General features: G+C 39.5%; 2 protein-coding genes across 3 annotated transcripts in view; both read right to left on the bottom strand.

The window, feature by feature from the left end:
• akap12b (A kinase (PRKA) anchor protein 12b) overlaps positions 1 to 3,143 on the bottom strand; it is a 42,664-nt gene extending 39,521 nt beyond the window's left edge. Inside the window, exon 1 of the mRNA XM_058614311.1 lies at positions 2,848 to 3,143. Within this exon, the coding sequence (XP_058470294.1) occupies positions 2,848 to 2,976 (129 nt within the window). The 5' untranslated portion in view covers positions 2,977 to 3,143. The remainder of the gene's footprint in view (positions 1 to 2,847) is intronic.
• Positions 3,144 to 8,669: 5,526 nt separating this feature from the next.
• The window catches only part of mthfd1l (methylenetetrahydrofolate dehydrogenase (NADP+ dependent) 1 like), a 29,488-nt gene continuing 12,747 nt past the window's right edge, over positions 8,670 to 25,410 (bottom strand). For both annotated transcript variants that reach the window (XM_058613836.1, XM_058613835.1), the window contains exons 20-27: positions 22,919 to 23,030; positions 19,206 to 19,345; positions 18,453 to 18,494; positions 17,187 to 17,290; positions 16,803 to 16,980; positions 15,816 to 15,923; positions 15,017 to 15,169; positions 8,670 to 9,778 (exon numbers count right to left, since the gene is read on the bottom strand). In XM_058613836.1, coding sequence (XP_058469819.1) covers positions 9,689 to 9,778; positions 15,017 to 15,169; positions 15,816 to 15,923; positions 16,803 to 16,980; positions 17,187 to 17,290; positions 18,453 to 18,494; positions 19,206 to 19,345; positions 22,919 to 23,030 — 927 coding nt within the window. In that variant the 3' untranslated portion in view covers positions 8,670 to 9,688. The remainder of the gene's footprint in view (positions 9,779 to 15,016; positions 15,170 to 15,815; positions 15,924 to 16,802; positions 16,981 to 17,186; positions 17,291 to 18,452; positions 18,495 to 19,205; positions 19,346 to 22,918; positions 23,031 to 25,410) is intronic.

Raw genomic sequence — 25,410 nt, 5'->3', positions numbered from 1 at the left:
TGTATTTTTGGACCAAATTGCATTAACATAATGAATGACATGTTTAAACTTGATAATACATGTCACTCAGTTCCTCTGGCGGAAGATAAAACATCAAGAAGACATTTTTAAATATTCACAAGACATGTTACATAATTAAAAACGACGTTTTCTGCACTGTGGGTCACCAACAATGCAACTTCTCTGTTAAGGCACCACGAGAACAGCCACTTGTATTACAGACTTAATGCAATCATCTTGGTAAGACATGAGGTTTTGCGAGTTGTGGGTGACAGAGAGGAATGAGGAAGGTGTGGTCGGTTGTGGTGGGTGGGGGGGCACTGTTGAAATTCCTCTGTGGAGTGAGGAGGATATTTTGACTGTGAATCAAGCAGGACAGCTCCATCTGCCTCGAGCGAGCACACACATCGTCCAAATATACACATTCTCTCCGAGCATAACAGCGTAGCTGCACAAACACGCTTTGATGTGATTTTCTCAAACAGCGTCAGCGTCCACATCCTGGTTTCTAAAACATCACTGTTTTCATAATAGACTGGTGTGTGTCGCTCACAGAGAGAGAGAGAGAGGGAGAGAGAGAGAGAACACAACATGATGTTCCTATAAATATTGGATAAGCCCCCCCCCCCCACAATAGTTTCTCACATCATTTTGTCAGGGACAATTTCTCCACTCCAAGAAAACAAACACCAGTGCATGAGCGCTAGTGAAGCTAATGCAGGGCCAAAGTAGCTAAACAGATACTTTCAATATTCGATAGTTTAAAGCCACGTTTGGCTCCTTCTGTTTTTTTGGTTTTCCTTCTCAAAGGATGTCATGACAAACATTTGAGTTTTTGTGAAAACTGATAATAGAGCTTTATAGCAGGGCTCTCAAACTCAACCGACCTAAGAGCCAATGAGCATCTAGTCTGGTCAAAAAATGATAATACGACGATTTCATTGTGATATTGAAATAGCTAAAATGATGATGTTTATAGAAGTGAGGGACCGAGGGTTTGACACCTGCTTAAAAGTATACAACTGTGGCCCTTGTTTCCAGGTAATCATGTGTCTGTCCAATCTGTCTCATGGTCAACGTTAATAAAAATTTGCTGAGATCAAATCATGTCCAGGTGTGAAGCTGTGGAGTTCCTCCAGTTTATAATATCAAAAAATGAGACCAGGTTAAAACTATGCCTCACTGATTTCACTCGCATCAGTCCTAAATGTGTCAGATGAAGAATTGATGCATTTGTGGAGTTGATTTTCTACACATGAAATATGATGATTGAATATTTCTGTGCTTATTAACTCCTGATCACGTGTTATAATTGACCGAGAATATGAGTTGACACTGTGGTGATAAAATCCCTGAGATTACGGCTTTAAAACAATCAGCCACTCAGTGGAAAACACACACCAGTGCGTGAAAACAGAACAAATGTAAGGACGTTTTGACATCACCACCAAAATGTTAAGCTGCTTGAGCGCGCTCTCTCACTTTTCACGTCTCCCTCAGTGTCATTTGACCTTTTCAGCGAAAGAGCCGGGGCCACAAAATGTGACCCGCTGACCTCCCGCCTTAAAAAGTCAATAAAGCCAATCAGTTATACGAGGCGTGAACAGAGCAGGTGCCGAAACCTGCGCAGTCATTAGAGGTCACTTTCCAAATATTCATTCACACACTGCTGAGCAATTTGCACAAGGGTAACAGTGCTGAGTGTGCACAATGTCACACACACACACGTATAGATGAAGGAGTGAGAGGAAAACATGTTGACTGATAAAGAAGTCAGTTCAGTTGCATGCAAAACATAACACAACAATAGTGACACTAGTGAATATAGAAGAACCTAATATTTTATAATTATTATTCATTTATAAAACTCTGAGGCAAAATGCTTGATTTGTGATCATGTGATGGTTAGAAATTGAGTTTAAACAATGGACTGCTATAAATTGAATTAAATAAAAATGTTGTCAAATATCAGTTTAATGTTTTATTTTTTTAATGGCTACCCTGTATGAGGAAGCCTTTGTGATGCGCAGGTAAAATAAATAGAAATGTGTCTATTACTCAATATCTTCACACCCTGGGAAATATTAAATTGATAATTTTCTGAACACTTAAAATTATTATTTAAATTTCACTACTCATGTTATCAAAAACATATTATATATGAATACAAATATAATATAATAATTACATGTTTTTAAAGGATATACACATTTTTAATGAAAAACTGAATTTAATAATTAAATAATCGCTATATGAAGGACTAAATTGTGGCACTTGAAAACAAATCACTACAACTGTATGTTGGCAGCTGCACACAATTTATTTTCAATTATATATAAACTGATTTTTATAAATTCAGAATTATCCCAATAATGGCAATGTACCACTGTTGTGTCAACATTGTTATTCCACAATATTGACACGAAATTGTTGATTTTACACTAATATCGTGTGTTTATGATCATATCAACTATCATCTTTAGTGAGTTATAAATCCCTCAGTGGTGTCATCACAGCCTCTGTGAGTGTTTGTAAATAATGCAGAGTCTTGTTGACTAACACTGTAAACTCAGACTCTGTAAATCTGGACCAGACTGAGCTGCTGCTGCTGCTGCTGTTTTATTACTGCAGACAACTCGAAACATTACTCAGCAAAAAAAAAACAGCACGTGGAGGCTGACGTGCGCTGCAGCACGTTAGTGATGCGCACAGCAGAGGAGGAGGAGGAGGAGAGCAGGTGTGTTTGCAAACACGCAGGTAACTAACACAGGCTTAATGTTATTTAACACAGTGCCAGTGGAGCCACTCTGCAGGAAAGTGTGCGGGACAGTGTCAGTGCGTCAGTACCTTGGTGTCAAGGGCGCCTCCTTCCTCCTGGAGCAGCTTCACCTCCGCGCTCAGCTCCCCGGCGGAGGCTGAGGTTGACGCATCCTCCTGGCTCTTCACGTCCCGCTGCACTGAGTTCTCCGCTCCCATGGTGAACAGAGTGATGGAAAGGGTTGTTTTCTGTTTTCTCGGCTACTTTCAGTCTGAAGAGCAACGAAACCTCCAGAGAAGCAGGCAGATCACGACTGTGTCGCGAGGAAGGCGATGCGTATCCAAAAATGCGTCCAAAGCGGCTCTACAGTGCAGCTCCGCCCCCGGGGTGACCTGGATCTAGAGTGATGAAGTGTGCAGCAGGACCAGCAAACTCTTTGAGGACACCCACCTCCTCCTCCTCCTCCTCCTCCAACACCTCCCCTCTGCATCACATGGAGGGCCCGGTGCGCCGTGGCACGCCTTGCAGCATCATAGATAATGGAGGAGGCACAGACTGAAAGAGACAGGAGAGGACAGGAGGAGGATGAAATAAAGGATTCAGACCTGTGGCTTTTTATTTTTACTCATCCGCCCTCTGCAGAAAAGAAGGACAGATCTAATCTGAGAAATTAATATTTAAGATGATCTAATCACTGACACATGACAGAAATCAACCAATCCAATTTTACAAACAACACAGTTGGCCAAAGCACAGTACAAATGTATTCATTGATTTATGCTGTAAACGGGCATTAGTGCGCATTCATGAGCGGAATCAGAACTACTGCCAAGTGCCAAGAATGAGTGCATAAAATAGATTTTTAATTGTAGCTGTAAGGCCTAATTTCTATTTGTAGTCCCGAGACGGGATGACGTGACACACAGTATGGACACAGAAATACATTTATGTAAATAACATAATAACACCACAAAAACAATTTGGCTCAAAAGGGCTTCATAGTCTATGCAGCAAGTGACAACCTCTGTCCCTTTTTACAGGGAAATAAATGGGAGAAGCCTCAGGAAGAGTCACAGGGGAGGGATCACTCTATCAGGACACATGTACAGAAACAAGAATAGCAGATAACAGACAAAAAAAAAATCATATTTACAAAGAGAGGGAATAGAAGAAAGTAGGCTGTGACACATGCTATCGCCATCCGGGTCTGATTGCAGCTCAAATAGACATGAGACACAATAAAAACTAACAATATAAATACAAAAGATAATACCATTTAAGTCCCAGAAAGTCATACCTTCTCACATTTAAAGTAATAAGACAAAAATAAAATCAGAAACAATTAAAAGAGACATATTATACCCTATTTCCCCAAGTTAAAATAGTTCCCTGGTGTCCTAATGAACATGACTGTGACAGGCTTTGGTCAAAATACCATAAGGATGAAGCACCATAGCAGTTCAATAACCCTGCCAAAACCGCCCCTTTCAGAACGCTCGGTTTTGTGCATGGTCCCTTTATATGCAAATGAGACACAGGCAAACACACACCCACTTCTTCCAGGGGGTTTCAGATTTGTCCTTTTTACAGTGCTCACTCGCTCAGCTCCTGTTCCCTCCGCTCCATTCCTCACCCCCTCCCTCCCTCCACTAGCTGGCCGCAGTCTGATGTGAAGTGGTGCGAACACACGAACACACGTTTGCTGACTTTATCCGGCACATTAGCTTCATATATAAAATCCTCTGAGGCTGGAAGTTTGTGTAAAACACTGTGCTCCACTGTGCAGCCACCAACAGCACACTCCACGTTGACATAATACTGCTCTTCCTCCCTCGCCTGCACTCTCGCATTTTATACGGACATGGTGGAGCTAAGGTGGAGCTCTCGAGGTAAACTTACTGGTGGGTGGTAACATTCGCGGTGAAATGCGCATGCTGCCGCAGGGAATTCAACATCGCGTGTTTTATCGCCTATACTTACACTAAGGGGGACCACGAAAACATGACTGAGTATTCTTTTTCCACACTTTGGCGACTGGTAGGGCCTCCAGGGTCCCAAATATAAGTATTGAAATGGTTAAAAAGTTGATTTCGCATAATATGTCCCCTTTAAGATGAATTAGGCAACGTCTTAAAAAAATAGAGTTTGAAGCCAAACAAAGTTTCCAAAAGACACAAACTAAGCCCTGAAATCTACAATATTATCATATTCCGCTTCATATGTTACACATACAGTTTTGGTTATTTCATGAAGTAATATCTGACAATCACCTTTGTTGATTTCTGCATGACTTAAGTCTTAGGGAGCTTTGGAGGATTTTAAGTCAATAGAATGTTCTAAATCAAATGTTGACAATGAGGAATTTTACTGGTGATACTTCAGTAAAACCTTTTTACTATATCTAATTACACATTTTCTTTGTACAATACCAAAAGAGTACAACATATATTCTAACATAAAGACTCTCTCTCTCTCTGATGTGGTGAAACTGTTTGGTCATGTGATAATCAGACACTTTACATTTTCTTACTTAACTCCACCCTTCAACACTGAGGCTGAACGTAATACGTTAATTAGTTTAAGTCGGCCTCGTAAATAAAAAAAAAAAACGCACGCTGTAAATAAGATGCCATCAGCTAGAATATGTTTGTTTGATGAGTGTGATGTGCGGAACAAGCTCTGTGTCGCCGACCGTGTTCGGCTTTGAATGTTAATTGCAGGTCAGGGCCATGTGTGTTTTGTGTGGAATTTTAGAATGCACAAATTACAACCCCACCGCTCAAAGCCAAGTTCTCACAGGCCTCGATGGAGGGTCCAAACACAGAAACACAGCGTGGCAACACGAACAAACTGTTTTACCCAGAGACATTTATCTAGAAGTGCAGAGGTTATTTTAGTTAGACTGAGGAGGAAAAGATTTGAGCTTTTGTTTATAAATGAATACTCATTGGAGCAGCTTTAAAAATACATGAAGGTGCAGCTTTAAGTCAAAAATAGAGCACTTTCTGACACTTTCAATAAAACTTTCAATATTTCATTCAGTCTATTAACATTGAACATTGTGGATGAACGTAATCCCCCAGTGTCTCAGCGAACAAGCTGTCATTTCTAGTCATTTCTGCGTCTTCTGCCTCAGCAGTGAGTATCAGAGCCACATGACCGCGTCTCATTTCAGAAACCATTATGTTATCAGACTCACGACAGACACATGACGGACTATGATGGAATACGTGATGCAGACAATCAAAGACCATGTCGTACTCAAAGATCTGAAGTGATTATATAGATTGTTTGCTCCATTTACGAAAACTCCTAAAATCATTCAAGAGAAATACCATTAAGCATCTGTTGTCCACACCCGTCTTTTTCTAACTTGTATTTCTTGTATTTTGTTTCTGTTCTTATTAATATTATTCTTATGTAGCTTTTATTCTGCTGCGTCAAATTTCACCTTGGGGAAAATGTTATTCACATCCAAGTTCACATGACTGCCCTCGGCACAGTGAGGCTTCCCTATGGCTCTGTAATATTTCTCTTGAATAATGCTTTTACAGAGCATGAGGAAAGCTGTTGCTTTGATTATGATTTTCATGTATTCCATACTACAGGAGATTCATGTATTTACCATCATCATGGCAGGAAAGATCAGGGCGAGGGGAGGAAAGGGAGGAGAGCAGAAAAGCCTTTGTCACAGTCTGTTCTCTTCGATGAAACAGTGATGTGAGGGCACAATAAAAGGAAGAAAAAGCATGATTAAATACACAAAAATGTAAAGGTTGAGCTCTTTTATACTTACAAAACTGTTCCGTATGCCCACGAGGATTCAAGTGGCCTCTTAATCACTGCCAATGAAAAACAGAGCATGGAGTATGGAAACAAAAAAAAGGGGGTCAGTCATAGATTTATCTAAACATGATGGTCAAACTGTAAGAATCACATCATCTGTTTTAGCCTGAAAATGACTTCCAGTTTATACAAGGACAGCATTTTTAATGTAACAATGTAACAGTGGGAAATTCAGTAGGGGGGTTTTCACCAGACAGACAGAAGAATGTGGCCATGAGCTGATATCTGCTCAGGGCAACATGCACACAGAACTTCAGAGGAGGCACGGATACTTTGTCCCACACAGCAAAATTAAAGATTTGACTCCAAAATGGTGGGAATATATTTTTGTCATGATGGAGATACTAAATGGGACCAAATGTGACATGATATACATCAGATGTTACCAAACCCTTTCCCCAGAGACTGGTTAAAGTTAAGCTGTTTTTTTTAATAGTACACACTTACATGTGGGCTGTGATTTATATATACACAACATATCCACCATATGGACAAAAGCATTTGAACACACCTGTCAAGTACTGAATTCAGGGGGGGGGGGACAAGCTTATGACCAGCTAGCCGTTTGGCCCTGAATTCCCCCCAGTTATGCACACCCAACTTTGTAGACTGGTGTTTACCAGATTTTTGGATGAGGACGCACCTTTTTAAGGATGACAAACAACTGTTACCCAAATCCCAATAATTCAATTGTGACACGAGAAAATTTCGTGCACAATATCTTTTCCGACGATTTTATAAATACTATTTTGAATAGGATAATCAGCCACAGAGGTGTATCCTACTGCTGATTATTAAAAAAAATCCCCTATAAGGCTGGGGAAAATTAGCAACTGTATTTGACACAAATGAAATCTTTGAGTAGCAAAGAGACCCTTGCACATCGTCTAAATGTTTCAGTCCTAGACTTTCTCTTTGCTACTCAGTGATAAGTTTTTCTTTCTTAAAAAGTGTACTTCCTGTACTAATGAAATCTACAAATCTAAAACAACCAGGAAGCCAGTGTAAGGAGGCTAAATCTAGAGATGTGGTCATATTTATGAATGTCAAAAGCCTAGGTGCTCAATTTACATAATCTCTACCATGTGAACAAAACACACAGGGAAGCAGTTTTAAACAATGAAAGCAGGATGCACAGACTACGGTAATTTACAGAAATTATACCCTAGGAACCTGAGACTTTCTGTGGATCCAGAGGTCCGAGGTCTACAGCAGTCGCCTGCTTTAGCCACTCGATAATCTAATCCAGACATTCTCCAAGACACCTGGACTGGAGTTACCAAGACAAGTGAGGGGACCTGTCCTTGGTACTGAAATTAACCTATTTAGAATGAGTAGCTAAAAGACAAGAGCTTAAACAACCTGAGGTTTCATCACAGCGAGGCTTGAAATAAACAACTGTAACGTGACAAACGTGAGGGATATTCCGGCACATTACAAAGCAATGACAAAGTCTCCTCCTCATCAACACCAGGTCTACAAATCTGTCATCAGTTCCAAACAAGAGGGTTCAGTCTCTCCGTGTCCATCACACACACACACACACACACACACACAGTACACACTACTGTATCAATGAGAGCATTCCTGCTGCTCTGACTGTTGTTTAAAATGCCAGATCCTGTCTGATGGACACAGAATAACAGAGTAAGCAGGTGTGGAATGCCAGCTATGACAGGCACACACATGTACATTGGATACATGCCACACAAACACCTCATAATGACAGGTGCTGGACCCCTGGGGCGGGGGCCTGGGGGGGCCCGATCATCACATTAATAGGCACACGTCCAACCCAGGCACCACCTACACTGGAAGAAACAAAACACAAGAAATGTGTGGTAAAATTAGTGAGAAAGACAGAGAAATGTTTCTTTTTTGAAGCTTTTTTTCTTTGTTTTCTTTGAGAACCACAGGACAACAGGAAGAGAACGCATGTGGCAAAACAACAGATGGGACTGAACCACGAGTCGACTACTGGGTGTGAGGGAACACAAACACAGCTTTGGAGGAAATGTTTATTTGCCAGGAACATTAGACAGTTGTCCATAACAGGAACACTAAATAGCAGTAAAATAAACACTGATAAAAAACAGATACACGGAGTGTTGACCGAAATGATATCAGAAAATCAATAGGGCCCGGATTGTATTGTGATAGCAGTACATTAAGAGGGCTGTTTGTAAACCAGCCCTCACTTGAGTGACAGCAACGTAGACAGGTGAAAAGGTTAACGTCTGTTGTATTCAATGCTTCCCAGTCTTCTACAGCAGATGAAGGACAATGAAATGAAAGTAACCTTGATTTCAAAAAACCAAACAAAAAAAAGAACAGCTTAAGACCTGTGACACATATTCAATACATACTGACATCATCATATAAAACTGTACTTCAGCAAAATCTCAAACATAGTACCAAAATTGGGAGTGCAACTGTAGTGATTGTAACGACATGTAAGACACGGATGTAAATAAAATGACTGTTTTGTGCGTACATCTGCGGTAAATAAATACACAAACCACACATTTTCAGTTGTAAAAACAGTTAAGGTTAAACACGTATATAAAAAGGCTGTAGCTGCCCATCTTTTGACATAATCGTGCAAATACAGTGTTCATTCGTCATCTTCTTCATTTGTTGTTTTTTCTTTTCTCCGAAGAACACGTCACTGTAAAAGTGGGAAACATTAAAGCAGCTGGAATGAGTAAAAAAAAAACAGACATTTTCTGTCAAATGTGCAGAAGATGGATGAGTTTTACGGCGCACGCATGAAGCTGAAGAGACGATGAAAACAGAGCTCAGAGTCTGAGCCAAAAACAAGATGGTGAATTTCACCGTTGTGAGAGTGAGAGAGTGCAGCCTCAAAGACTCAAAGGCTTGGCACTGAGTGAATGTAATAAACTGAAGTGAACTCCAGGGAGGAAACAGCCTCATGTAACAAGTCATAAAGACAATAACTGCCAGTAAAATATTTATACTGGTACAACGCAGTTTCCTTTAGATACGATACGTGGATAAATGGGACAAAACACTTTATATTTATATGCACGCAAGTGGGATGATACATTATGTGGACATCTGTGATCAGAACAGCCCAGTGATCTCCTCTGTGACCGGGTTCAGGTCAATGTCGTAGAAACAGGGGCGAGTTGGCAGACCAGGCATGGTGCTCATCTGAGGAAACATAACAAAAACAGAGGATTAGAAGACAGAGGCAGATGAAATGAAACATTCTCAATGCAAAAATGAAGATGTCATTCTCTGGCTTGTTAAACTGTCAAACTTAGAGTGTCAGAATCCACTTTTACCAGCAGTAAGATGCATTTCATTGAATTTTTTTTTTTTCAAAGATTTAACTGAACTCTAAAAGCATACAACAGTTATTATAAACTACTATCACACCATTTACAGACACTTCTAGCACCACTGTGTCCCATCTTATCTCATTGTTTGCTACAAATGACACACCATCCCATGATTGAAGAAAAGGCACAACTTTACCTTTAAATTGTGCAGAGTGTTTCAGCAATGAACTGAGGAACAACTTTTCTCTTTAAAAAAAAGGGGGGGTCGCATAACAATGTCAAAAAAACGCCACTTAATAAGAAGGAAAGATTATAATCTATATAATAAGCAGCGGCTCATATTGAGGCCTTTACCACAACACAGCTGTTAGACATGTTTTTTGAATAAAACCTCACATAAATGAGATGGAATGAGATGAAGCCCTGCTGGTTCAATGACTATAATCTAGACTCATTTCACTCCAGAGAGACAGATGATCTACGTGTTGACAACCTCCACTTTAGCAGTGATGGATTAAGCGGGAGACAGTGGTTGCTTTGTTCTCTTTGTCATCAAAATATAGATAACAAAAGGCTGCCCTTAAAGTGAGGAGAATGAGATGGTGGTCACACGAGCTGATGAACTCATGGTTCACGATCACTGCCAGAAAAAAAAGAGGAGAAACTGCTGGCTGTTTCAGAATCACACTTTTGAGTTTTCATGTGTCCAACAAGTGGAAAGAAAGGCGAAAACATTGAAAAAGGTAAATAATATAAATGATAGCCCATGAGGACCATTAATAAAGTGAACTCTCTTCAGAACAAATGGAATAAATATGGTTCTGTCCACTGCTGTGTGTGCAAGTATGTGAGAATCTCATCGCTATTGTAGCAAAGAAACAATAAAGTAATATAACTAGGGGATTTTTTTCTCTAATGTAATTTGTGACATGGACAGAAAAGAGCATGTGAATGGAAAGTGCAGTCTACTTGGAAGCTTAGAAGTCGACAGCCTTTTGCTACAGGCTACACTTAAAAATCCAAGGCTTTGTCTAGGTGTCAAAACTAATGTTATTGGAAACTTTCGAGTCAATAAATTTGCTGCACAAGAGATGAAAAGAAAGTGACTTGTTTGCATGCTGGAATTCATCAAAAGCAACAAACACTGTGACTCATAAAACACTTTTCCCTTCCCCAAAAAAACCCAGTTGGCTCATCCAGTCGAAGCTGAAAAGTAAATCATCTTGCTCATTAGACATTCCTTGCATGCCTCCTTCCTTATGACCCAAGGCCAGCTTTATGGGCCCATTAGTGGAAATGAGACAAGAGTAAGTGAGCAAACAACTTCCTGTCTGCGGAAATGGAACTGTGCAAGTAAACGAAGGGACGAAACGGGGAATGGATGCGTCCAAAACTCTGACAGAGCCACTGCGTTTGTGACTCACTGGTGGCAGCTCTGATTTCATTACAATCAATAGGCTTTCACCACAAATGACTGACTGCTGCATTATATCACATGAATACACAAAGAACATTTACTTTTCAAATCAATATTTGAAAAGGCTGAAACTCATAAATTAAATCCAATTTTTTAATTTCAGCTATTTAGTTTCAGCTTCCCTGTATGTGCAGTTTGATGCTAGACAAAGTCAATATGGATTTAAAATATGAACCTAATAAGCAGAACATAACTCTTTTAAAAGCAAACCATATTAGTCCAATATAACATCTAGAAAAGCCCACATTCAATGAGGCTTTTTAGTGAAGTAAGACAACATTTTTTTTAATGTTTTAGGTCCAGTATGTAAGAATTAGTGACATCTAATGGTGAGATTGCAGATTGTAATAAAAAGTGGACTCTTAGGGCCGAAAACACAATGCTTTAAGAAGAGTCTGCAGAAGTTTTTTATCATATCAGCTTTTTATCCACACAGAATCCAGATTTTGCGATTTGTGTATGCAAACAATGCACAATTTTGAGAAACAATGATGTCATAGCCCACACTCAGGTCTGGCATATGTACTGCAACACGAAGAGTCGTTTTGGGGGGTTTCATGTGTATGAAGACATTTTTTTTAAACGATACGCAAACGTGTTTAAGAACAAAAGAGGGAAAAAAAATTGCATAGTGTTCCACACAGTTGTGTTCCCATATCACATCCGGAAATACATCGCCTTTGAATACCAGAGAGAATGTTGTTCTTCATTGGCTCAATAAGCTTCTCCTTCAAAATGTAAAACACTCTCTGTCCTTTCTGGCTGCTGCAGAAAAATGGCAGCCTCTGAAAAGCAAGGCCCTTGACAAAAGTATACTTTAAGGGCTGATTCTAAGGCTACGAAAACAACTTTTATTCTTAACTAATTATACAATTAATGATACAAACATACTGGGTAGTGTATTCAGTTAATGCCAATAAACCCTCCTAAACATTACACACTGAACTTTGAAATGAAAAAGGTTGTGGGTGAAATCTTTGTGGAAGAACTGCATTTGACACAACTTAAGAAAATATCTATTAAGTCTTAACAACGTTAACACGTTCTTCCATGAATGGTAGGATGTTAATTCAGATGCAAACACGATTTCCATCATATACCTCGAGGCTTCACTCCACCAGTGTCTCGACCCAAAAGATGCCTAAATGTACAGACCAACTGTTTTGAAAGCAACAAAAGACGCTGTGTTCTGCTGATCTGCCTCTCAAGCCTGAGAACAAGCTGGCAATCACAAAAACACAAAACACTCCGTGGCTAAAGTTGGGACCTCCACTCGGCCAAATAAGTCCTCACATTATACCCAAACACAATGTGTCTTTGTCAGGGGAAAACCCAAACGTGACACTGTAGCTGGATTTCTTACCCACACTGATTTCGGAGAAAAGTCTACATCAACAAACAGCACAATTACTACAGAGGATTGTGGAGATTATGAAACAGAATTCACGAGCAAACATTTGAAGATTAGAGGGGGGGAAGTTCAGTGTCTAATGGAAGTTAACTGTCTACAGTAATGCTTGTAATAATTAACTCTCCTCTAAAGAATTTTTATTCTTGGTGGTGAGGTGATAAATCAAGCAGATCATCTACACACAGGCTAGAAAGGTAAGTAGACAGTCGTAGTTTGAACTGTAAAAGAGATGTAAAGCTTTGAAAGTCGTCGACACATCTTTTTAAAAAGATATGCACACTATATTGTGAAAATTGCTTACTCAATATACTGTCACTTAAAAAAATGTCACTTTTATCAATTAAAAATACGCCTGGATTTACTGAGCTTGTGTTTTTCCTTTAACTGGTTGACATCTTCTCAAACATTAACCAGTTGTAGCCATGTGGAGCATGGAGTTGTTTTTTTTTTAACAAATCTAAACTGGTTCGTGTTTAATGGTGCCGTGGAGGGCCATTGTTCTGCTTGCGACCCCTCCCTCACATTTCTGAAGAGTGACATCAGCCCCTTCCTGATTCTTTACCCTGTAAAGACCCTACATCTCCTCACTCATGCAATCATTGCCTTGGGAGTTTTGCTGGTGGGAACATTCAACTTCATCGAGTCAACTGTGACCTGAAAGTTTGCAGAAATAACAAATAATTATACGGGACACAATCAGATAGATTTTGATTCAAGTTCATCCGATAGTAGAGAGGGGGAGGCGTGTAGTTTCTCATTCCTGCACCTTTCTATGTTCCATTGTGAATCTTTTCTACCAAAGAGATGAACAGAAATAGAGTGAGGTGTTAATCCTCACTCTATTTCTGTTCATCACACAGTAAATTGGTAGCACCTTGTACTTTAAACCAAATAACTCATTAGAAAAAGCTAGAAAAACAAAAGGCAAACCTCGACACAGGGAGGGATGTGGCTTTTTGTAACTTCAAAAACTCAAATCAGTGGATCAGACTGGCAGACAGGGACTAGGCTCAGAGTTCAAAGAATGATTTGGGTTATGAGTCACAGTTCAGGGGTCATCAGCGTGCCAGCGGCACCATAGGCCACAGCAGATCAAAGACTTGGTTGAGCCAGTGGACAGACGCCACACCAAGACACAGCCAACCCTTCTCAGCATGCCCGATGTTTGACACCTCTGCCTCAGCCTATCAAAGCCCAGCCCTCGGGGGACACTGGTGAAACAGCGGGATGCAAAATGGTCAGGAAGCAACTTCCTTCCTGCCCAGCCCATCATCAACCAAGAGGTTCCAATGAGCCCAAAGCAGCTCTAACCAGCTCAGTAATATGGTGTCAGGAAGTGCAAGGCAGGACCAAAAACATAAATACTGTTGAGATTATGTTGAGGAAGGACGGACGAATAAGGTATCTATAGGAGCTAATTAAACCTATGTGGCTAAACAGCTACAAAACAATCAGGAGGAATCAAAATAACACATCTGCTCTGTCACACTGCCTTGATTTAAATTGTTAACTTGACCAACAGAAAGACGTCAGCTACTGCTGATGAGGAAACACAAAGCAACAAATCACATTAGCATGAAATACCACAGTGGCAGAATAGATTAGACTTTATATACAGCTGAACTTAATTTCTGCCCACAACAAGTCATGACACACGAGTAGCGGGAGATTTCACTGCTTGATCTGGAAACTACAGTAACAAGGTAAAGGTTGTAAAATGAGATAAATGTCTTGTACAGTACATTGACATTCATAGCTGCTCCTGGCTATGTAGACAAAAACATCAAAATGCTGCCACACAATTATTTAAGAAATTATTAAGGAATTATTAAATGGTGCAGACACAAAAAAAGTCAAGAAGTAAAAGTCAGAAAAGAACAACGTATATACAGAAAATTCTATATATTTAGTGGTTTCATGTGATCCAATCAAAAATGTGTCCCTGGTGTAATCTAGCGTGTTCCATTTCTCTAACTCTGACATCATTACTAATTTTACATACCAATACTTCTAAAAACCTGTGCGTGTAAATGTGACTGAATTGTCAGAATTAGACCGGTGCCACACTGGATGCGCCATGCTTTTCATTTAGAGACCCAAAATAACAGATAAGAGAGGCCACGCTGCCCATGTGGGACATGCATCTCAGGTGTCACACACAAGTAATAGAGCTGCATGCACAACTCAAAATTGTTTGTGTTCTGTTGTAGACCACATACCGTTCCCACAAGTGGGAAGATGAAGCCAGCCCCGATGCTTGCACGGACTTCTCTGATTGGCAAAACAAATCCTGTGGGTGCTCCCTTCTTGTCAGGCATGTGGGACAGGGACAGGTGCGTCTTTGCCATGCAGATGGGCAACGAACTGTAGCCCTGGTTATAGAGAAAAGAAAATTTAATAACGGATGTGTCAGTAAGGAATGTAAGTGATACAAAAACAGAGAGATAAGGGATAAGACTTCCTGAACCTTTTTCCCACATCATTCATGCAAAACAGTGCCATTGATTCACACATTATCTGGACCTCAAACACAAGTGAAATGAAGTGATGAGCCAATCAGCTTTTTATATCATCAAACCATAAAGCAATTATTGATTAATGGACAAAACAATATGCAGATCTGTCCCAACATTACATCCAGTTATCTGCTTTAGTGTTGCAAAAATAAAAATGTAAAAAAAAAACATATATAACATACATATATATATATATATATATATATAACATATATTCTTCTTGTAATGGACTTATTTCAGAGTAATTTCAGAGCAAATTAACTTAGAATATACAGTAATAAATGATGTACATCTCATTAACATGCTTGTTTTGCATGTGCACATTATTCTACAGTGAATTCACACTTAAAGTGGACATGGTAGTTCAAATTTATGTCAATTCCTTCATAAAAGAAAAGGTATTTATCAAGTCTAGATTAAAAATAAATAATTAAAAAAAATAAAAAAAATTAAAATCTATATCTATTAGCTATTGTTAAAGCAGCAGCAGCATTGATCTCACCTGTTGATTGTAGTACTCTATCTTGGCTTGGGCTGCTGGTGACAGTTCAATGTCATCTGCTCCGTACACTTTCTGAGCAATTGTTTTGATCTTCTCTGCTATTGGCATCTAAGGAAAAGAGAGAGCAGGTGGAAACACATCAGTCCTCCAGCCTCCAGGACAATATGGCAATAATTTAGTTCTCATCATAGAAAATGCGAGAATGGAAGTAGTCAGATGATATGCACCACACAATAGAAGAGGCTTGATGTTTTAGAGCGAGATCTACACATTATTTCCAGAAAAATTCTTGAAATAATGCCCAAAACACACCCTCTTCTACAAGGTTAAGTTACTGCAGTAGAGAACCCCCAGGGCCCGCCCTTTTGACTCAAACAGCATCAAGATTTGATAGATTCCTCTGTGCACATGACCCATCCTTCCACACAGCTTGGTGCAAATCAGTCGAGTACAGGTCTGCATAATGTGATCACACATAGCTATCCCTTACACCCAAACTCGTCCTTTTTTTGGAAGAGATAAGAATTATATCATTTCACATATTTTCTTTAACTTGACTACTTTCATTAGCCGTCGACTTATTGTATTCTAATTGTTGGAATCGTGGTTTACAGGCACGTGTGTCCATTATATAAATGCATACGCAGACTCACAAACACGTGGCTGTAACAGAATAACTTTATTTAAGTCACAACTTCACAAACTCACTAACTCAAACCAGCTGATGTTTTGTTTTTTATTTCCACATGCTCCAACTATGCTCCAAAGATAACACCATCATTTCATGTAAACAGAGAGTACCAGGTACAGACAACAGTAGGAGCAGATATAAGAACAACCGCCTGTCACACAGCACTGACATAAAGACATCAAACCCTTACAGTGCTGCAATATATTATTATTATTATTATTATTATTATTAATATATTAAATTATTATTATTACAAACACAGCATGCAGGATAGCATTTACGGCTTCAGCTCTCACCTCTATGTTGTACAGGAACTGGAAGTTGCTGGGTTTGTTGGCAGTTTCATTCACAGCATGGGCCAACTCCAGAGACCCTCGACCACCGTGCGCCCAGTGGTGACAAGGCACAGCGTCAGACGCGCCGCACTCTTTTGCAATCTGACACACAAGGTCAATCTCCGCCTGGGTGTCTGTCCTGAAGAATCACCAGAGCTAATATAAGCAATGTCTGGTGGCCTTAACATGAAATTATGCATTTGAAGAGGACAAATAACAGTGCTTTTGTGGATTTACTATAATAATTATTATTATTATTATTATAATAATAAGTCAAATAAACTACTGTATGTCATGGAAATGTCAAATTTTTTGTGGATGTAGGTATGTCTGCAGGCATCTTACTTAAAGACATTGAGCGCCACCACGACTGGTACCCCGAACTGATGTGCAATCTGGATCTGCTTTCTCAGATTGCTATGGCAACCCCCCGCAACCAGACTCAGATTCTATAGAGGAAAGAGACAAAGGAAGAGGAAATGCCACAAGAGCAAAGGTCAGGTATGTACGGATATAATTCAGTTTAAATTCCAAGTAATTGTAAAATGTACAACTGCTGTCTGTGCACCAAATCATATAAAAGGCATCATGACAAAACTCCCTCTCTGCAGCAAGACTGATAGTAATGTCTAGGCGCATTAACTGAATGTATAATTATATGAATAACGGCTCTATTTTCGAAAATGTGAAAATAATACACTATTTGCTTACAATTACTTGATAAGAATCGAGACATTGATCTCCTTTGATATAAAAAAACGTGCAAACAAATTGCAAACAATTGGATATTTTCTTGAAAAGTGGAACAACATGCTTAAAAACACAGCTGGGTATGTGACTCCATCTTAAGAAATAGTTTTGTCAGCAAAAAAGAATCAGTTATTTCAGTCTATATAAAATGTCATTGTTTAGCTAGAGCTATGTCCAGAACTTAAGTCACCCAAGCATATGAATTCAGCTACTCGGAGTTTGACCCTAATAATCGAATCCTGACCCTGAGTGTGAGCTAGTGTGTGTGTGTGTGTGTGTGTGTGTATAGCCACAGGCTGTGAGCAGTAAGGCCATACAGATCCCATAAATTAATTTCCCTGGCTCTGTTTTCCCCAGTACTTCTGGTTCTTGTTACAGGCTTCATAATTAACCTTTTAGTATATGGCTTCATTGTTTACTCAGCTGAATCTGCCTGAGAGACCAGTGATTCAATCCAAATATCGGGTTTGGACACACACATAGACCAACAACAAAAAAAATACCCAAAAGAATCCCACCTCTGCTCAGCTTAAGCCTATTTAAGGTTCTATTTGCATCTAATCTCAAATCTCCTGATCAAGTTAGAGGGTACTGAAAATCAGTCACTTACATCAACAGCAGAGATGATAATATGGTTGTCATGCATTAAACATACAGATGGAATTTAAAAAAAAATAGGCAATACCAACAATATATAATCACTTGCTGCTGGATTGCTCTGATTCTGAAGAAATAAGCACATTTGCTCCAGTGGGCTTCACAAATGAGAAAAACCTTCTCTGATTTTGAACTATGTCTATATTTGTATATTTGTATGTCACTACATTAGTGTCACTTAATATGAGCCTTTGCAGTTCCTACCTCATCGATGTACTCTTTTGGAAGAGGTGTGCCTGCTGAAACCTGGGGAAAAAAATTACAAACATTCACAAACTTCAGCAATGCAAACTGTCTTGTTTTTTTTTGGACAATACATTTTGTTTGCCATGTGGAACTGATGTTTTCTAACCTTGGTTCTCTTTATATAAACTAAATAGATTGTCATAGTGTGAGTCAATCAAATTCTTTTTGTGTCAAACATCTGCAAGCTTCAAAATTGTAAATGGAACACTTGCCAAGGCTATCAGCAACATTTTGATGCCATTAGCTGCCTTTAGTCTCTGCACTGAAGCATACATGCGTACAGTATGTGTACATTCTCTGTGACTGTAGGGAGGGCTGGCAGGTTGTCCTACAGGCTGGAAAACTAATGAAAAACAGCTGAGCTGTATGAGCAGTTAGATACTCATACATTAAGAGGCATGAAACCTGAAACTGTTTGATGTGGGATGCAATAAACAGATTTTCACAAAAATGTGCATGTAACTTTAATTCACAATGCATATGGGCTAATTTGTTCATTTCTACTGAGTTAAGATCATAAAAAAAGCTCATGACCTTAAAAAAAAACCTGTTACTATGTTGGTGATGTTATCGTCACTGATTACTTAATGCCAAGGCATCAGAGATTATTCATTGGTCAAAACTATTAGATTAAGGAAAAATTACAATTCAGTAAGCTTTAAAAGACAATTCATTGCAGTGTGTTTTGGTAACAGTGACGTGTTAACTCACATTTGGGCCTCCTCCGTGCATCTTCAGTGCTCGAATGGTTGCAACCAGCACCACCACATTAGGTCGCAAACCTGATGCTCGGCATTTGATGTTGAAGAATTTCTCCATCCCGATGTCTGCTCCGAAACCAGCTTCAGTCACTGTGGGGAAATGGACAGCGTGTTGTTAGACCCAGCACAACAATACAGCACATTAACTTCATTTTCAGCTTCTGTTCAGCACCTAAGCAAGTTAACAGTGGTTACATGAACATGTTGGAGCAGCATGTTTGAGTCATGGGTTGACTATTAGTGCTCAATAAGAGACAGAGGACCTTTGATAGAGACAACCCTACACACAAGCCTCTTGATCGGGCCCCAAGTAAAGCAAATAGTCCACCTAGAATGACAGCCTTGTAAGATAAGATTTCCTGTTACGGTGCAGTTTTTTTCTCTATAACCTGATAGAAATAGTGTAATATGAGCCTGGTGGCGGGAAAACATAACTTGCAGTTGTGTGTCTCTATCAACCGCTCACCTTTTCAGTTTCCTGCTTTATGGTTTGGAATAAAGGCCAAGAAAAAGTATTGTCTTAGAATATTATGCCAAAATTGGAGTGGATTTATAAAAATCAAGGAGGACCCTAAACAAGGTTTTAGCAGAAGAGATTTAGTGTGGATATTATGATTTTATTATAACGCTCTTTTATTTAGTTATTAGCTTTAAAGTTATATACCAATTATTGTCAGCTTCTCCAGACCTCCCCTCCACTCTTTTTCATCCATCACACTTATATTTGCCATAGAGTTCTGGATGAATATTTCTACTGGCGAAAGGTGTACGCTGTTGACCGTCATGTGTGTGCCAAGCACAACAAGCAACAGCTAATCCTCTTAAAATTTAATTCAATTTTATTGAGGGATGCTCAGGAAATGTGACCAGGAAGCATGAGCGGAAGCAAATTAACTTAGAATATACAGTAATAAATGATGTACATCTCATTAACATGCTTCTTCCACCAGAGACTAAAAGCAAAACGACTTTCCCAAAGGAAAGAAGCAAACAAGAGAGCAAATGGAAATGAGACAGGAAGTTAAAATTGATTAGAAAGATGAGAAATCCCTCTAGAGAAAGGTAAAAAAAAAAGTGACAAAGTTTACTGTTAATTGGGCTGAACACAGACACAGCCTGCCAACAAAAATCACATGCCGTATTTGTGGGATTTTTCCATAGTGTTTGCGTGATTCCTCACCAAATGAGAACATTCATTGCACACAACCTCTCTCCGTGTTACACACCATGCAGCAGGAAAGTGACCGCAGAGGATGTCATGAGGAAACACTTGCACACTTCCTGTTTTGTGTGACAACCTTGAACGGTCCAGAGAGCAAGAGGGGGGAAAAGGTGAATGTTGAGAGTAGAGCCAGAGACAGAGAGAGGGAAATGAATTTATCAAAATACTGGTACCAGCCCAAATAAGAAGGCTGAATAGGTAGGTTAAATGAATTAAATCAATCATTAAACTATCTACTTCCTCATAACAATTTTCAAAAATAAGCTCTTTAACCTCAAGGATTTTCTTTGAAATTACAAAATATTCTGCCAATCATTTTGCTGTTCCAAAAAATATTAAATATACATTCGTATTTAAGCCGAAAGGCTTTATGAAAACAAAGTTTATTGATATTTTGTTGTGTGGGCTGCATTTATCATCCCATTTGCAGCTGAAATTCAAATGTTGTTTTTTTTTAACTTAAAGTTAAACTTACTTGATTTAACTTACAGTTAAAACTGTACCTGTGTGTGATTTCAGAAGAAAACTGACACGAAAGGGTTTTCGGTTGATATTTTACACGCTGAGCCATCACCATTACTCAGCAATCACTTTGTTTAAAGCCTGATGATTTGATGATTTGTTGCTTTAATTCGGGAAGGCTGTTCACTGTGGGAAATTATACAATAACTCAGCCTCGGGGGTTAATGATTCAGAAATCCCTCACATCTGGCATGAGGAATTTACTCCCTCCAATAACAGCATGTCTCCATTTTAAAACCAGATTTCAAAGGGACTTGAAGGACCCAACTATAATACTGATCATGATGAAGCATTGCCCCAAGTATGTTCAAACACACCCTAATGGAGTTCACAAGAAGTTCATGTGTTTCATTTGCTGCATTGGAGGAGCTTTCTGAGACAATTAAACTGAACAGTATATCACTTAGGGACATTGTGGTAGTTTACATAGCTTGGGTATCATTTTTGTAGTTGTGGTCATTCATTTCCACAGTTCCATTTGCTCTTATAATAATGCTGTACTCAGTTCAACAAACTGATTATGTGTGAAGGCAGTGGACTTGCGAGCAGAGTACCGGTTAGCAGTTTGAGCACATGAATGGTTTAAAGCATGTTTGAAAACAGCTGCCTGCTTGAAACACAACGGATGATGAACCCAGTGAGAGTGAACCAAAACAGCAATAAAGATGTGACTGAGCAGTAAAACAAAACAAGCTACACGTTGCAAACAACAGCTGAGGAATACAGCTGGGTCTGGTGGTAATTCTCTGTGGGTTTGTCAGTGAGAGTGACCTTGAATGAGACCTTTCACATTACATAGTCATTTGATCAAGTTTTCATATAAAAATGCTTATTAGAGGTTTAACGAAGACCCAACTAAGGCAGCATATTTGGAAAGAGGACGAAAGGGAACTATAAAGTCATTAATAAAGTTGTTGATTTACTTTTTAATCACAGTGGTTTTGATAATCTGGCTGAATTGTTGGCAAATCCTCAATCTGTGCGGTTACTCTGAAGACAGTAATGTTTGTAGCTTTGAGAAAAGAGCTGTGGGCAGGCTGTGGGAAAGTGAGAGGGTGAGGCGGGGAATCCAGGCATCCCAGTTCCTTTTGGAGGAAGAGTGGGGAGGTTGAGTTCCTGACATACCTGAGAGTCAGGTAACAAACACAGCCGAGGGAGGGAGGCAATGAGATGAACCGATGGAAAACAAGGGATGGAATTTTAAAAGCACATATGAGCCTCCCCGCTTCTCTGCCCTCGTGTTGTGAAACCCAACTCTCTGCCCACGCCGTCTACACATTCACCCAGTTCACAGATGACAGCTTGTGTCAATGTTATTGTACTCCTTTTACCGGTTATTGCCGTCAAACTCACAAAAATAACATGTCTTGCATACACATAAATACAAACCTTGTGTGGATTTGTGTATTCATCAAATGCATCCCCAAGCCCCTCAAACCCACATACATTCCAAACATATTTTTGTGGCCAAAGTCAATACGACAGCGAGATAGTAGCAGGATAGATGGACAGGTGAAAGTGGAAATACTTAAGTATCCTTTGACATTCAAGGGATTAGTGTGGTTTACTCTAAGGAATTCCATGGGCACTTAAGACTATCAGTCTGCTTCCTTTCCTCTTCTTTCCCCGGTTTCCTAGAAAGTTACGGAGGAGCTGAACTTGAGGAAAGTAGTACAGACCCTCATAAAGACGTAGTATGAGCTTAAGGTCACAAAACACAGGGGAGCAACTTGACAGTCATGATGTAAGCAAACTGCAAATTATTGTCGACTCTGCCTTGCAAAAGAAGATTTTGCCATAAATCACACCACATCCAAGAGTCCTAAACTCCACACTTAACATCTTGTCTGTTGTTGTGTAGTTGTTCATCTGAAGTAGCTAATGTTAGTGATCTGTATGCACAGACAGTGTGTTCTCACCAACAAAGCCATCCTGTCCAACCAACTTCAAAGCAAGCTTGTCTGCCAGCACTGAGGAGTTGCCATGGGCGATGTTGGCAAAGGGCCCAGCATGGACAAACACTGGCGTGCCCTGCAACAGCGAGAAGGGAACACAAACATACAGGAGGTGAGAAAACAGTGCAACCCACAGCGTCTTACCCATCCAAGTTTAAATAAAGGACTATCAAGCTCTTTGACATAAAATGCATCATTCGTCAGCCAAAGATCCTTCTTAAAGTATTGAAGTGTGAATGCACTTTCACTGGTGCTCTGTCTGTATAAACAGTGGGCACAAGTTAAGAGCTATTTGACTGGCATGACTGCCTGACTGTAGCCAAGTTTCCTTCCCCTGCTGATTTGGATTACTCGCTAAAGGCTGGACACACACTCAGACTACAAGACCACTTTAAGTGCAGGTTTCTGAATATTGTAGACACTCATACCAGCACAACTACTTTCACTTGATATTCACAAAGTGATGTTACATGTACAGATGTAAACATGATGGAGATGACATGTTTATTTATATATATTGGGAAAAACATTATATTAAAACAATATTAAGTCCAATAATTAAAAACTGCATCTTGGAAACGTTAAATATTGTGCTCTTTTGATCACTGTGCCTGTTTCTATGATTATTTTTGTGTTGCCAAAACAGATTTGATTTGTGTGACAATATACACAACAAATGGCCTCACATAGTTTTTCTACAACTGCACCTACTGTTACCTTTTGTCCACTGAGTTGAAAATGCTGCTTTTCTCCAACAAGCAGCAGATCTGTCCCATAAAAGGTAAGCTTACAGGCAACGGTGCTTCAACTTCAGCTTTGAATTATATCAAATATATTTTACAGGGTGCATCCAATTTCATCAACAAACAGAGTCACCTTCACCATCTAAGATCACAGTCCTTGCACTGACATGACAGATTTTAATAAGGGAAAACTGAATTTAGTCAATGACCCATTGTTACACTATCTGTGAATTCCTTCAAAAGGAGGAAGAAGGAAGGATGGGAAGGCAATTTCTTTTACAATTTTCTGAGCTTTTGTTTGCATACCTCTCCCTCTGCTTGCATAAACAACCTCCCCTTGGGGGAGTAAATCAACCATTTAACAAGGCTCTGACGAAGGCTGCCACTAGTCCATTTGTAAACAGGTATTATAGATTACAACAGCAACTTAAACTGCAATGACACAAAGACTGCATTCATGCTGCAAACAGAAAATTAGGTAATAGATGGCCATGCAACAGAATAATGATCAAAAACATCCTTTTAGTATTTATTCTGTTGGAAATACAACACACGTCATAAATTGCATGGATTTCCATGTGTGTTTGCAGCTAATGCACTTTTCACTCTTTCCACATCTGCTCATGAGGGAAAGTGATTCAGGAAATACATAAGCCTCAACGGGGTAATGACAGTGGAAATAAATGAGGGGTTCAACATGTCACCGCTTCAACTGGTCGACTATAGGGAGGATTATATGAAAACTAGGAAAGAAGATGAACAATAACAGGAAGATTCACTATTTCCTCTTCATGTGGATCTCTTGTACTGTCCATCATGCCAGCTGCAGAAGAGAGACTTGCTAATAAAATATTCCCACGACAGGACTCGGGTCACATGTCAGACTGTCCAGACTATAGTATGCTCTCCAACTCTCCAGGAGGATACATGCTGTTGTTCTGTGAGACTACACGTAGACAGGATGTTTAAAAAATGCAAAGAATGACTGAGGTTCGCTGAATGGACACATAGACAAGGGATGGGTAAAAAAAAAAAAAAAACTATCCTTTTTCTTGTCGTTTCCTCCAAACCCGGCTTCATCTCAAACTACACGGGAATGCATACTCTCAAAGACAAACATTCCAGCTTCCATATGCGAGCTCACGTCCATCAGTGTTTGACATACACAATCAGAAGGACACAAAGAGGACACAAAGAGCACAGGCGGTCAAACTTGATGGAAATTTCTCATGGAACACGGTCGCTCGCGATTACCAGGTCCCTGACCAAAATCACAGGAAACACACACAGGAAACTGTTTAACACATGACTGCTACGCTTCCGCCAAAAAGTAACTAAATCTCCGCTGAATGCAACACCGCCCCATCTACACCCAGAAAACAGACAGTATGTGTTTGTTTTAACCACCCCATCACCATATAATCAAGATTTCTGTTCAAAAACCAACAAGGAACAAACAAAAAATAGTCCTACAACAACTGGAAAGACAAAGCTGTTATCAGATGTTAACACTGGGACAAGGACAGTTGCCCATTTAAATGGTGTAGTCAAATGATGACTTATCTGTGCATGGAAATGTACTGACGGAGTGTAAAGAAATAAACAACTGATCCCTAATTAGGGACACTAATGTGTTGCACCTCTAAACATTATTTAAAGAAATACACAAATTCTACAACCAAAAACAAATTGTATCTTTAAACCATAATGGGC

Source organism: Solea solea, chromosome 17 (genome assembly GCF_958295425.1).
Source record: "Solea solea chromosome 17, fSolSol10.1, whole genome shotgun sequence".
In the NCBI taxonomy this organism is placed as follows: domain Eukaryota; kingdom Metazoa; phylum Chordata; class Actinopteri; order Pleuronectiformes; family Soleidae; genus Solea; species Solea solea.
This window is presented reverse-complemented; position numbering and strand designations above follow the sequence as displayed.